This window comes from Ambystoma mexicanum, chromosome 14 (genome assembly GCF_040938575.1).
Source record: "Ambystoma mexicanum isolate Mex_15411 chromosome 14, UKY_AmexF1_1, whole genome shotgun sequence".
In the NCBI taxonomy this organism is placed as follows: domain Eukaryota; kingdom Metazoa; phylum Chordata; class Amphibia; order Caudata; family Ambystomatidae; genus Ambystoma; species Ambystoma mexicanum.
This window is the reverse complement of record NC_090940.1, coordinates 516,954,821-516,969,236: the sequence shown is the minus strand read 5'-3', so window position 1 is coordinate 516,969,236 and position 14,416 is coordinate 516,954,821. Positions and strand designations below refer to the sequence as shown.

Here is a 14,416-nt window from a genome sequence, read left to right as displayed (position 1 = left end):
CAGAACCACAAACTACCTTGTGCTTGTAGACGTTCTTGGTGTTCGACAGTGTAGAGTCGGTTTCAGGGCGCTTTGCAGCTTCTGCGACAGAGTTAAAGACAGGAGACAGCTGTGGGTATCAGGCAGTTCCTCGAGCAAGACTGGCCTACACGGCAGCTTGGGGTCAGGAATCGCCGCAGTGCTGCTCAGCAGTTCTGCAGCCTGGTCGAGGCGTCTTAGACGGCTTTAGCAACCATGGCATAACAGTCATTGTGTAGTCAAGGGGCTCGACTGGCTCGAAAATATCCTTTTAAAGACAGGCTTCGGTAGATTCTTGTTGATGCACTCCTCAGAGCTTCATCACTAGGATCGTGTCATCCTTTAAAGCGGACGGCCCAAAGCGTAGGAGTATTGCAGGCAGCTTCCTTGGTTTGGCTCAGAGACTGTATGGCACTTCCCACCTAGAAATATTGCTGCAGAGCCTAGCAGGGCATGTTGTGTGCTGGGTGGGTACTGGTTCTGGAGCTTGCCGGATGGTCCTCTGGATTAGGTACCTCCCTCTGTTCCCTTGGAGATGAGGGGAAGGATCTTGCTTCCCTCTTGGAAGTCCTGGCCTTCCTTCACTGGCGGAAGATGTAAGGTTGACTGTACCTTCAAACAGGGCCCAATGCAGAGTTCTTCTTTCCTGTTTCTGGTGAAGCCTTATGATAACCTGCCCAAAAGAGGGGCTCCACCCTCTTTTAAAGCCAAATGGACCACAGGGATTGATGTAGGCTAAGCCTACCTTAATGAACCAATCGTCGGTCCCCACCAACAAGCTCCTGTATGCATGAGGTCATACCAGAGTGCTTTGCAACAGAAATAGTAAAGGGGTGAAAGCATGTAATACCAAGTCCCACCCATCTTCCTGTCTGTTGTGTATCAAAGGGTCGCTGGGTCAATGGAGCGCTCTGTGGTTCCCGATTATAGTGGCAGGTCTCCCTTGAAGCTGTAGCGAGATCCGACTTCCTGGCGCCGTCAATCCACATACACTTTCTGAATGGGGTCCCTCTGTGGGTATGCCTACTGGAATACATGCAATGCCAGACATGGCACTTTACTGTCAAAGCAATACCGAGGGCAGGAGCTGGCTTCAGGTTGACACAGTGCATCTGAAAGGTTGTTGGGGTTTCCTGTCTCCTTTGTTAGCCTCTGCAGCTAGGCCCCTGGTGGGCCTGTTTGAAGTACACTATTAGCATGTTGAGCGCTGCCACCATAAACCGAGCTAAACAAAAAGGACAGGCCAGATCCATGGAGCCTTCGTTAGTTAATTGGGCTGCCCATGGCAGGAGGAAAGGTTTTGCCCCGTCCCTTCTGGGATGACATGGTGTACTCCTGGCGGTCATATCACAACTAAATAGGACAGCAGGGGGCCGCACCTGTAGACTGTGTCCACCCACAGTACAGAGGTCTATGTGCGGGAGCATACGAAAATGTGTGCCGATTAGCCCCACATATTTTCCGGAGGTTGATCTACATTCAATATCATTTAAAAAGAAAAAGGCAGGCAAGCGGAAAACCCACCGTGCGGATGGAAACAGGAGTATAATAATGCCACTACTCTCCAAACAGGGAGCACGGTGGTGGGAAGCAAAATTATCTTTTGCTTAAGGTGGCACAAATCCTTGCAACGGCCTGCTTCTTTAACTGGCGCCATGAGGGGAAAAAAGGTACCACATTACATACGTTTTGCAAGTACACAGTTACTCGACAACATACTAGTTACTTGGTTAAAATGTATTTCCCCATTCAAAATGCCTTTTGCAGATTCATCACACATTTAGTATCAGTTTTGAAAGGGAGACACGTCACAGCCAGCGTATTCAATCCAGACGCGTTTTACTGCCGGCAAAAGGTGGTGGTTATGTTCACATTTTAGAATAACGATTAAGAAGTGCATGTGCGATAACGCTTACTTAGGAGAAAACCAGAAACCCCTCCTACATAGGTTTACGAAGGTAACGATTGCTTTCGCTATTTAAACTCAAGGCTGCCGAAACCTCTCAAAAATAAACACGGACAAATAAAGTCTTTCAAGGTTTACCATATATTTACGCGCCAATCGATCTATGGAGTCCACGCCAGTCCCACAGTCCATGTCGCAGGGGTCTGAAACGAAAGTAAACAACGAGTAAAATCTCCTTTGCAACACCGAAATGGGAAGGTTGACATCGCGCCATCCGTTCCGTGAGAAAGAAAATAATAAAAAACTTATTGCACACAAAAAAAACTGTTTAGAAGAATCCCCGGACTTCCCATACAATCAATAAGCCACTGTGTAAAACACTTGTATTTTACCGGTACTGAAATATACATTTTGGCAGGCATGTGAAGCGTAAGCGCTTTTCCGGGGCACCCAAAAGTCGCCTTAGGAGGATGTTTAGAAGGCAACGGGAAATTACACCACCGTCCCTCAACGCGCAAGCTGCGGAGCGAGGACAGAACGCTGCTGGTAGAGACCTTCCTTTGCAGCCGCTCTGGTACGAGGTCGCCGCCTTCTACTCCTCCCCCAGACGGACATCCTCCTCCACGGCAGGGGCCGAGGACGTGTGGGCGCTGCTTTATGCAGAGCGCGCCCCCTGGTGAACGCTGATGGGCAAGGCCTGTGTTCAGAGAACGAACGCTCACTCACAGGGTTTTTTCTCGACCTTTCAAATAAGGCTCAGTTGTCCGTTTTTATACCTACATACAGACGTAAATTACTATGTTCAGCTTTCAGCATTTATTTGCAAAAAATGGATAAAAACAAATATGCAGGTCTCTTGTTTGGGTCTGTATGAAAAGTAACAGACAAAGGTTTTTGAGTTGTTTACATGGCTGCAGCTAATTTATTACCTGGCCTCTTGATTAATCTAATGTAAGAGATCTTCCAGTTGTTGATGCATATAATCAGCGTAGAATGGGTTTGGATTCAAAGTTACTGTTTCAACAAAATTTTACTGTCTTATTCAGTTGACATTCCTATGCCATGTGCCCTTAACTTGTCTAGACAATAAATCCTCAATAGTGTGAACCTCCCTGCAAACCTACTCCCCGAACCCTTCTTACAAACCAATGTTTGATGGTGGGTGTTGTTTCTGAGCTAACTTAGAGACAGTGTCTCCACAATCAATTGAAGCAAGATCCTGTGTCCTTCGCCCCTGACCCACTATCACTGTGACCGCTGTCCCATCAATGGACAGGGTGGGTCAATGAAGGCCAAACCCAGGGCAAGTTCTGTCTCATAGCGCTAGTGTCACCACACTGAGCCAGGAGGAAGCCACCTCTCCTGTTGGGCATCTCTCATGCCGTGTTCAGACCTTTTCTAATCTATAGGCATTTTCCTTTCCGTTGCAGAAGGCCATCATATAATTTTATATTCTTCTTTGTGTCCCAATGTATGCCTGGAGAATGTGACTTTATAATTATAAATAGCTCTTCGGCATCAGGAAATGAAAGCGGTTGTATGCATGCCTGAACTAATTGGGGCTGGTTAAAAAACTGCCTTTTTGCCACCTTTCACCCACATCAATCGTAAACATTTCGACTCAATTTGAATCAAACCTTGAGAAATCTTTACATTTTGATATTTTAGAGTTTCGGATACTGTAGTAGAAATAGTTCTCTTGTTAAAGTCCAACATTTGTTTAATGTTTTGCATCTGTGTCTTTGTGGTTATCATGAAAACAAGTCTGTGAGAACACCTCCTCTACATTGTCGAATTCCTAAGCAGTAGAAATGATTTGGTGTCTCTTTATCCTGTAATTTGCTGCACAACATTTCTGCCATCAATAATACACTCTTGCATGCTAACGTTTTAGAATGCTCTAGTCAATGAAGTGTATATTTCTGCAATCTAAGGTGATTAAAATTAATTCATAATGTAACCTAGAAGGATGTAGGATGTGCTAAACAAGAGATAAAAAAAGTGTGCAAAACAGTAAATAAGAGTGTAACATCTACTGAATGCATTTGGTGAATTCCAATGTCTGAAGAGTCCAAACTCAGTCCAGGGCCATGTTCTAGTCCCACCCGCCAAACATCACTTAATATAATTTGCCATATATTTCAGTTTCCAAAGAATGATGGTCCACGCAAGTGATGATGCCATGAGCGAGCTAAGGGCCGTTTCAGCCTGTGTGGTGCAATCCACAAAAGAGCGCTATTACATTTGAAAAGTTCTGCAGCCCATTGCCCTATGTTTTAGTAAGGCTTTTGTTGTAGTGCAGGATTTTGTATTCTGGTTTGTGAAATTGCCTGATAGTCTGTCTTTCTAGGTCTCTCTCTCTTCCTCTATGCTGTCAGTCCTAGTGACCTGTTCTTGGGCAAGGGGATTATGGTGATCTCTCAGACTCCAGTGTCGCCAGTCTGGAAAATGTGATACACTTCAGAACTGAGAGCCAGGCTTCCAGCACCCAGAAAGGTACAATCTATCAGCACCGATTCGGCTTCCTTCCAGTGGGCCATGTTCAGATCTGTGTGATCATTTGTATTTTATGTTTTGTGGCAGATCAGAATCGAGGGACGAACAAGGTGGCATTGTGGTTGAACTTTTCTTCTAAGCACAAAAGAAACATATGCTGTTCCTAAGACTAGGACCTTGGGGTCTGATTTGTCGCTTCCAGCCTTGGGGTCTCTGGTCTCTCACTCCACCTTGGGGTTTCGGTCTCTCACCCTGCCCTGGGGTTTGTTTTCTCTCAGCCCACCTTGGGGTCTGGTTTCGCACACTCCCTATTGGGGTTTGGTTTCTCTCACCCTGCCTTGGAGTCTCCAGTCTCTCAGCCCGCCTTGGGGTTGGATTTTTCTCAACCTGCCTTGGGGTCTCTGACCCAGCCTTGGAGTTTCGTTGGGTCTTGCCTCCCCCAGTTCCCCAGAGCCAACGCTTACCTCTGTTTCCTGGCAACGCTCCTCAGGAGAATCAGGGAGGTTGGCTAACGTGACACCACCTCTTAGGTTCCTTTTTGTTGTCACGCGGATCGTGTCATCTCTTCTAGCGGGCTTCCTGTAGGACTTTGGGGCCGGCATCTTGGTACGCTGGGTGTCCTCTTCTCTAGCATCAGGTGCTCTGCGTTGCTGCTCTGGGCCGGGTGCTTCTGGCTCTTGGTATGGCACGCCTGTGGCCGTTCAGCGGGCTTGGCCGCGGTTCAGTTTGCCATGCCTGGTGTAAGATCTTCCTGCTACAACCCCCAGGAGGAGTGTCCCTGTGCTTCTCTGGCTGGCTCTGCAGGTTTCTCTTCCGTCTCCAATCCTAATTTGCTCTTTATCTCTTCCTCCGTTAGGGGGTTGGCCGTTCCAGCATTCATTCATTCCAGGCGAGTACTGTGCACACAGAGGGTCAGAAACCACACCAACCATTCCTACAGGAAGTTTTGAATCCTCACACAGTTTAAGCCCCAAATAGCCAACAAAGGTATTGCGATCTTGAGAATGGAGACAATTACTGATGTCCGTTTCAGGGAATCTCCTGTCTCCAAAGTGGGGAGGGTCACCTGTAGTGGGATCCAGTTTGTCCTATCCCCTGGGGAGTGTTCAGCTAAGCAAGCTCAACCACCTAGTGGCTCCCCGTTGAGGAAGGGGACACATTCTCTGGATTTATCACAGTTTGTATTCGTTAAGAGCCAGGAAGTCATTTTGAACAAAAATGACGAACAGAGGATACGTTATAGAATGTGGGACATCCCTAGGTTGGGTGCTTTTTATAAGTTTTATTTATTGAATACATGAAAACGGGTAATATAAATGAACATAGTCATGGGGAACAAGACCTTAACAGTATAACATTTAACATTTATGGCTTAGGGCCACAAGTTACATAGGTACAAATTACATTTACGTGTTCCTGTCAGGGGTTAGCAGGAGAGACGTTTGAGACATTTGTTCTATAACTATTTCACACTTGGGGAAGGGGGTTGAAAAGAAGCTATGAAGAAGTGCAGAACTTTGGGTTGAACACTGTTTTCTTTTGATTACTACACATTGTATAGAATTAGTTGTGAGTGCAAGTATAGGTTTTTGGACACACAAATTCTTCAGTTGGACCTTTTGACGCAGACGTTCCTTAGTTTTCTTTAGTTAGGGAAATCCCACCTTAGAATAGGGCAAGTTAGGCCTTACTCCATCCTGACATTTAAGTTAATGAAAGTGTTTGAATTGACATTTTAATCTGTTGTCTGTGTCCTTCTTCACAATGCCCTCAAAGAGAGCACATAGAGATGCAGTCAGCAAGGTGATTGGGGTTGGGATGGGGGCAAGACCATTAATACATTTAAAGACAACTGAATGTAAAGAGTGAGCCAGTTTGCAAGGAGAGCTACCCAGCATGGTCACAGTAGGTTTAGGTGGGAGAGGAACTGTGTATATTGAAAAGGAGGTGCATGTAGCAAAGTTAGGAACTTGGTCGAAGAGAGTGAATGAGTAGAGAACAAGACTGAGTAAGGTGGTGTAGTATTCCAGTTTGCTGAACACTAGGGTGACTCCCTTTCTCACCGACTGCTACAGAAGAGGTTGTTACGCTTAGTAGAGATATTCAGATCTCCAGAACATCTCTGGCAATCTGTCACTTCTCAACAAGACTACTTCTCAGAGAGAGCGGAGTCCTAGAGGAACCAAACGGGGTCCCCTAATTCTACTGTGGACCAAGGATCCCAAAGGATATCGTACCAGTGTTTTTACAAAGGGAGAGCCGGACATTGTTACCAGCAAGCAGGTTGAGGGCTCATCAGAGCCTCCATATCAGATTCCTACTGAGGCATCTTGCCTCAAAATTCCAGCATCTTCTACCGGAGCTCAATCACATGTCCACAACTTAAAGCCGAGCTTCACTCGAAGGTTTCAGCTGAACCTTAAGCGAGGGACAAGGACAAGCCGAAGCTGGAAACCAGAAACTTAACCATTTTGTTACTCGTGTATTGACTTTGCATTGGAACCAGACAAGTAAGCATTCTGGAACCTACGCCGTGATACCTCTGTGTTTGGGCGTATAAAAAAAAGTAAAATAAAATAAGCACAACACGATACCTGACGGAAAAATTCTCGAGGATTCACTCGGACAGACCCACCAGATCCTGATATCTCAACCGCCTCAGCATCCCGAAATACAAGTAGAAAAACGCAGGAGGCTCCAGTTTCCTGCTAGCATCCAAATGTTGGAGCTCACTCCCCCCAGCCATTAGAGCAGAACCATCTTTCTGGGCCTTTAGACCCAAAGTAAAAGCCAGCATCCTCTGTAAGACAGCAGTCTTCGAAGATCGCACATTGTATATATTTATTTAGAACTGTTTCTTACCCTCTCACCAGGTATGCCCTGACCCTGATCTGCAACCCTAGTCAGCTGCCACTATACATTTCTTTTGTCATTATTTGTCTCTACTTCATGCACCAGAACACTGGATATTGTAAGCTTGTAATACTGTAATATTGTATATTGTAATTTATCTAACATGCCCCCTATTGTAATTACGTAATACTGTGCATTGTATTGTAACATTATGTACTCGAACATAAGTGCCCAGACACCTATGGGTGAGGCGCACTATATAAGAAAATAAACTAAACTAAACTAAACTAATTACTGTTCCATGTGTCGAAGTTCAAATGTTTTTGTCTTGAGAATAAATGTGGAAAATTACTAGTTGGAACGTATTTCTTAACATAGCAAAATAAATTTGGATAAATGCAGAACAAATACCAGAAAAATAAATCTGGATACTTACTGTATGAGATTTGGGTGGTGCAGATTTTCAAATGGTGCAAATTTCAAAAAGGCTAGGAATCACAACTCCTGATGAAGAGATATGATATGGTGTGTGAGACACTGATGTGAGACAGCATTGAGAATTGTGTGTGAGATACTGTTGTGAGACAACATTGAGGATTCAGATAAACCGCTGGAGTGGTAACTTGGGATTTACCCTATCTGGGCAGTGCAAGGGCAGGTAGTATAGGGACTACTATCTAACTTCTCACATAATTAACCTACTAATTCTTAAGATGTAAATCATTATTATAATTAGTGTTTGGAATGGGACAGCTATGGTGCAAACTGGGTGTGTAAATGGGACTGCAGACACAGGCTCTGCAATGCTGCTTAGAAAATAATTGTAGCACCTAAAACTGCTTTTGCAATGGGAGACGTGACTGTTAGAGAACATGGAATGTGCAGAAATAATTTTGTTTAAACAGTCCATTGGGTTTTGAGCTATTAGAACTGGAAGGCACAATAACATGTTACATATCGATTCCGGCATCCATTGAACAAAAATTCTGCTCAAAAGTGACAGTGGAAAAGAATAGAGACTTCTGAAAGGTTCCGGGAGGTTTGGCTATGCTAGAGGAGGTGTCTGGTTTATGTATGACATCACAACCAGGGGGTAGGGATATCATATACTTGATGTAAGGGGATATACATGAAGTGGGTTGGCACAGAGTGGGTTTAAAAAAAGACACAAAGAGCAAGGCTGCGCATTTTGGGGGGTTTCTGCCAAAGGAGAGAGAAGAAACATTGTAGAGAGAGGAAGTAAATTTGGTGTAATCGGTGGCAGACAGCAAAGCTGTCCATTGCTGAGAGGCCTCCTGCAACAGAAAAAATGAGGGTGCCAAGGGGAATATGAGCCCAGCTGCCCAGCAGCCGAGGGCACAGAGGCCATTCCTTGATGGTGCTGCAAGCACTAATCCTTTCAAGCATTTTGGTAAGCATCCAAGTCACAATGTGACAACATTAACTTGTGTTTTTATGTCATCACAAATATAGTGGGTTCGTTTCTGTACGTGGCAAGACAGTTGCAGGCTTGCAAATACATTGAAAGTAAGTAAAAGATCCCCAGCATATTCGCCTACCAAATTCTCTTGTAGGAGGCCTTGTGAAAAAGGGTTTCAGAATATTTTCGACAATGTGTGAAATGTGGATTAACTTTGCATTCTGCAATCCACCAGGGGGTGCCGAGATGGACTGATGCATCTCGACCGGTCTCCTCCTCATGGGCCGAATTGAGGGATTGAGCCCCAGGAGGACCTCCAGACACCCCACCAGGGGAAGCCTGGGCCTGCAGCGCACCTGCGAGGAAAAATCCTTGGGGCCCTACCACCTCCACAGCCCAAGATCTGATCGCTCATCAAGAATGCGGAGGCCCAGTGAGTGGTTGCCCATGCTCGCCCCCCGGGACGCGCAGCCTCAACCTGTGAAGAGGAGTGTGCCTGAGGACTGGATAAAAGCCCGTCCCTCCGTGCGGTGACCCAGGGAGACAGACGCTCTGCCTCCCGAAACCCGCTCCTTCCACCATTTTCGGAGGCCGTGCGTGGGCCGGTGGGGGGCCCGTGCCCCCAGCTCGGACTGACACCCATTGTTAGGGAGAATTCTCATTGATGGCTAATTTCCCTCACCTAGTGAGTCCCCCAGCAGCTTTGCTGGACTTCTGGAGTTTATTTCTTTCCACTTGGTAAGAGTGTGAGCTTTTCTCCCACTCTTACCTGTGTTTTGCCAGGTATATTTCTCTGTTTCTGTGATGGTGGACTCTGAAGTACACCACTTCAGTAGCACCCTTCTTGTGTGTGTCACACAGCACCTTCAGTGCCGTGGCACAGGGTTGTCTTTGAGACTTCCCCCCGACTCCATTTCTGAGGCTGACTACATTCCCTCAGAAAAGGGTAAAGTGACCATTAACTTTACCTAGTCAATCTACCACAGATCCAGTACACCCCATCTTCCATGGAGTACTGGAAAGGGTTACCTCATATCCTTTTTTATCTGTGCCTCCTAGAGCATTGTTTCGCTCTTTTAACATTTAGACTTGGCTGGTGGCAGTGGTATCTACCCAAACTTTTCTACCGCAATTAAATTAGATAAATGTGGTATTGTTTTAGGCTATTATATTAGCCTTGAACATAAACCTGCTTGACCAAATTGTCTTTCTTTTGGGTCCGGTTGGGTTTATTCGCCATTTCTTTTTGTTAAAGTCCTTCTTGTGTTTACTTTGCGCGGCAAACTAGGTCCGTCTTCTTTGTTCACCGTCTTTTGGCGGGCTTCTGCCCAGAAGCCCTCCACCAGGCGCCGGGTGTCTAGGTGGGCTGAATGTGAGGGAGGGATGTAGTCACCCCCTGCACAGGGTATCCTAGGAAACCCAAGTCGCACTTTGCCATGATTGGCTGAGGTGGTTGTCCCGGCTGGACAACCCCCCTGCTGGGTGATTGACAGCCAGGCTGTGTGAATAGGGGTTTTGCGCATAAAAGGCAGGTCTCTTGGACTAGAAGTCAAAGTCGCCACTGGAACTACAAGGAACCGAAGAGAAGCGGAGAGAACGACGACTGCTGCAACTACCCCGTCCTGGTGAAGCCCTGCTGCAGTCCTGAGCTATCTACCCTTCGACGACTAGAGAAGATCCAGTCCGGAGTCTTCTTCCCTTGAGCCTGGTGGGGATAACCAGCTCATCTTCTTCAGCCAGAGGTCACCTTCATGGTCGAAATCACTGCACACTGCTGTAGTGGTCCGGATAGCCACCTGAAGAACCTCTCTTGTTTTTAAGGAGCTGACCTTTTATTCATTGTAGCTGCTGCCCGGCTTCATCCCTGTTTGGTGCAGACCCCCTTCAGACGTCCTCCTTCACCTCGAAGCTTCAGGAACCGTGGGTCTGCGGGACACCAACAGGAACAATTGCCAGGGCACCAGCTGCACCATTGGAATAAGGTACTGTGTGCTGCTTGAGGAAACAGGGTGAACCCCTTTTCTTCATCTTCAAGGCTTGCCCTTGTCTTCCCTCCTTCTTATAACATTTGCTTCCAAACATTGACAATATCAAAGTACTCTTGGCTACGTTGAATCGTGAACTGTCTGACTGTGCGATCTTTGGCAACAGGTCCCCGGTGTCACTTAACCCTTTGACTCTTGAACTCCTGTCTCTGAGCGTTTCTCGATTCTGTCTGCCTAACCAAAGTATTGCCTGTGATTTTTGCCTCCAACTCCCTCTGGGTATCTCAGGTGCTAAGTGTGTTTTTGCCCCGGTAGCATTTCATGTCACGGATACGCGTTTATTTATTAGACTGAACTGTCAAAAAGTGATCGCAATCGTATTCACAGTAACATGTTTTTGTTCATAACACCGTACCATTCAAACACAGGGTACTTACCTTGAGACTTACTGTACAAAGTGAATTGGTTAGTTGTAGTATATTTTTCGTGTGTTTTTAATCTAATAGAAGTGTCGTGTTTACAACAAATGGTTTAAAAATAAATGTACTTTTTCTACCTGAAACCTTGAGTCAGTGTTTGCTTGAGTCACAGTAATTATGGTCCCTTTGTGTAATCTCTGCTACTGCTCATATACTCTTGAGATAAGCATGGCTGCTCTGCCACTGCTACCACTCTGACATAGTAGTACAGGCTTGTACCAAAGGTGAAACTTGCATTGCCTCCTGTAGTCTTAATTGTGTGTAGTGGTCCCTAAGGGCACTGCACAGGATTCTGCCTAACACTGGTGTACAGCGGTCAGGATTTGGAAGTAGAGTGAGTACACTTAGAGTGCTGCTATTGCTTGGGTTCAACTAACCACAAGGCTAACACCACTAATTCTATTTAACTGAGAAATCCTGTCAAATATGGAAAGCTACACTGAAGAGAGTCTTGTACTCTATACTGCTGAGGTTCTGAGAACCATGTGTAGGGATAAGAATCTCTCTGGTAAAGGAAAGAAATTTGAACTGGTTGCAAAGTTAATGGGAAAAAGTCTGGAGAGTGGGTCAGAAGGGCCTACCACTCCAGCAAATGTGGATTTTGTTGTTTCTGATTCTGAGAGTGTTACTTTAGAAGAAGTAGATGAGTCCTTGTTAGGAAACCCTACAACTACTTTGCCTGCTCAGAATGCACAACCTCTGTCCACAGGGACCCCCACAGGTCCTAAACTTACTCCTGAGTTTATTGCACTGAAAAAAATGAGACTTGAATTGGAAGTGAAACGTTTTGATGCACAAACTGCCATGAAACATCAAGAGTTAAGGCTCAGAGAAATGGAGCTGAACCATGAACTAGAAATGAAGAAACTGTCTCTAGAAAATGCTTCTCTCCCAGAGTCTTCTAGGTCTTCCAGGCCTCAGAGACCCCGTATGCCAAAGGAAATGATTGGTATGGATGAGACTAAACTTGATGTTTTGGATTGGTTAGCAATGTTTGAGTACAATCATGGGATTCAAGGTATCTCAGGGAATCAGTTGATTCCTTGGCTTTTTTCTAGGCTCCCCCCTGTTGCAAGTGATGCTGTAATGGAGTTGGGGGAGGAGGATAAACAGGATTATGAGTGTGTGAAACTAGCATTAATAGCTAGATTTGGGGAGACCCCTTCCCAGTATCTTAAGAGGTTTAGAACCCTCAAAAAGCATGTTGGTACCCCTTGGGCTACCTGGGTGTGTGAATGTCTGAAAAACTTAGATGGTTGGATTAAGGGTTACAAAGTGAACACTTATGAAGGTTTGAGTAATCTTGTAATGTTGGAGTCTATTTTTGATGTCTGCTCTCCTGAGCTTAGAAAGCACCTGGCTGATTCAAAAGAGATAGATCCTAACAAACTAGCTAAAACTGCTGATTTATGGGTTGCCAACAGGGATACTCACAAGGATTCTGGTGCTACTCAGAAGAAGGATGAGGGGATGCAGCCAAAGAAAGACAAAAAAGAGAATTCCAATAATTCCAATCCAAAAGAGGGCCACAAACATAACCAGGGTAAGCCACAAGGTAAACCGAATCAGGCTGGTGTATCACCTGGTTCCACATCAGATGGCAGTCAGAGCAAACCCCCATTCCAAAGAGCATTTGGGAAATGCTTTGTTTGTGGGTTACCTGGCCATGTGAAAGGAGATCCCAGGTGTAAGGGTAAACCTTCAGGGATCAACACTGTCTCCTTAGCCTTCTCCCAGGTGGATGAAGTACCTATAGCCAGTGGAAACTTTCAACTACTAGCTGATGAGCCCATGTGAGTCTCAGCTAGAGTTTCGTTAGTGTCCTTGGGTCTTTGGGAACAACAGAACTTAGATGTCTATAACTCAATCCCAGATAATACTAAAGAGTATTACAAAGATAGTGTTCTTGTGAATGGTCAGGAAACCCCTGCCATCAGAGACACTGGAGCCAGCATAACTGTTGTTGATGAATGTTTTTTCAAGGTAGAGGATGTTGCTAAGGCACCCAAACACCTAACCAAGTTAGCTGGAGGCCCTGTGCAAATGGTTCCCCAGTTACCAGCTCTCATCCAGTGTAATGACATGACTGTCAGAATACCTGTAAGTGTGCAAAATAACGTACCTGGGAGGGTCCTGTTGGGTAATGACCTTAAAACTCTTGGAGTTGTGTCTAGTACCCCCAGGCCTCCCAGCAGAAGGAAACAGGCGCTCACTAGGTCTGCAAGGGAGAGAACCTTGAGAGGCTCTCCTGGGGACATGATAGAGGAAACTATCACCCCAAGCCCACAGGACTTACTTACTGCTATTGCAGGTCAGAAAGAGACAAAGGGGAAGCCCAAGTCTGCCAGCAAGAAATCAGCAAGCACTCCTGTGCCCAGAAGGACATCTCCACGACTGTCCAAAGTCACATCTGTGACTCATCCACCAGCTGAGGCTGAGTGTGAGGTTCAACCCTGTATGGTTCAACTAGATACTGAGGAATCAGATCTAGAAGAAGATCTTAACCTGGTGGGAGATCTTGACACTGTTGACCATCCTGAGCTGCAGTCTTTACTGGCAGAAGGTGGACCCAACAGGGAAGACTTCAGCAAAGGACAAAGAGAAGTCCTACCCTAGAAGGTCTTCGCCTACAGGCAGCTTCTCAGCTCAATGTACTGATCCTGGAAGTATAGGTTACACTGGGAGGATGGCCTCTTCTACAGTGAACCAACTGAGTCAACCCCTGGAGACTACAAAAGACTTGTAATACCTCTAGTGAACCAACTCCAGTTTCTGCAGTTAGCCCATGAGGTACCTTTGGCTGGTCACTTAAGTTTTAAGAAGACCAAAGACAGGCTCTCTCTTCACTTCGACTGGCCTAAAATGGGTACAGAAGTGGACACATTCTGCAGAAGCTCCGATACTTGCCAAACCTCTGGTAAGAATGGAGCCAAGAATGTGGCACCCTTAGTGCCTCTCCCAGTGGTGGGAGTTCCTTTTGGGAGGGTTTGGATTGACATTGTTGGTCCTCTTGACCCTCCCACATCTTCATGCAACAGGTTCATCCTGGTTGTAGTGGGCCATGCCACTAGATTTCCTGAAGCCATACCCATGAGGACTGTTACGGCTCCGGCTGTGGCTAAGGCCCTACTTGGTATTTTTTCCCCGGGTAGGTTTTCCTAAGGAGGTGATATCTGACAGGGGATCAAATTTTATGTCCCACTACATGCAAACCATGTGGAAAACCTGTGGAGTCACCTACAAGTTCTCAACTGCCTAC

General features: G+C 45.9%; 1 protein-coding gene across 4 annotated transcripts in view; it reads right to left on the bottom strand.

Annotated features, from left to right (window-relative positions):
- The window catches only part of LOC138526918 (uncharacterized), a 539,422-nt gene extending 536,874 nt beyond the window's left edge, over positions 1-2,548 (bottom strand). For 3 of the 4 annotated variants that reach the window (XR_011283776.1, XM_069637757.1, XM_069637758.1), the window contains exons 1-2: positions 2,479-2,548; positions 2,063-2,127 (exon numbers count right to left, since the gene is read on the bottom strand). Coding sequence is in view for 3 of the 4 variants with exons in the window: in XM_069637757.1 (XP_069493858.1) it covers positions 2,063-2,127; positions 2,479-2,539 (126 nt within the window). In the remaining variant the exon portion in view is untranslated. Of the gene's footprint in view, positions 1-2,062; positions 2,128-2,316 lie in introns of all 4 variants that reach the window. The other variant, XM_069637759.1, reaches the window with a different exon arrangement.
- Positions 2,549-14,416: the final 11,868 nt, after the last annotated feature.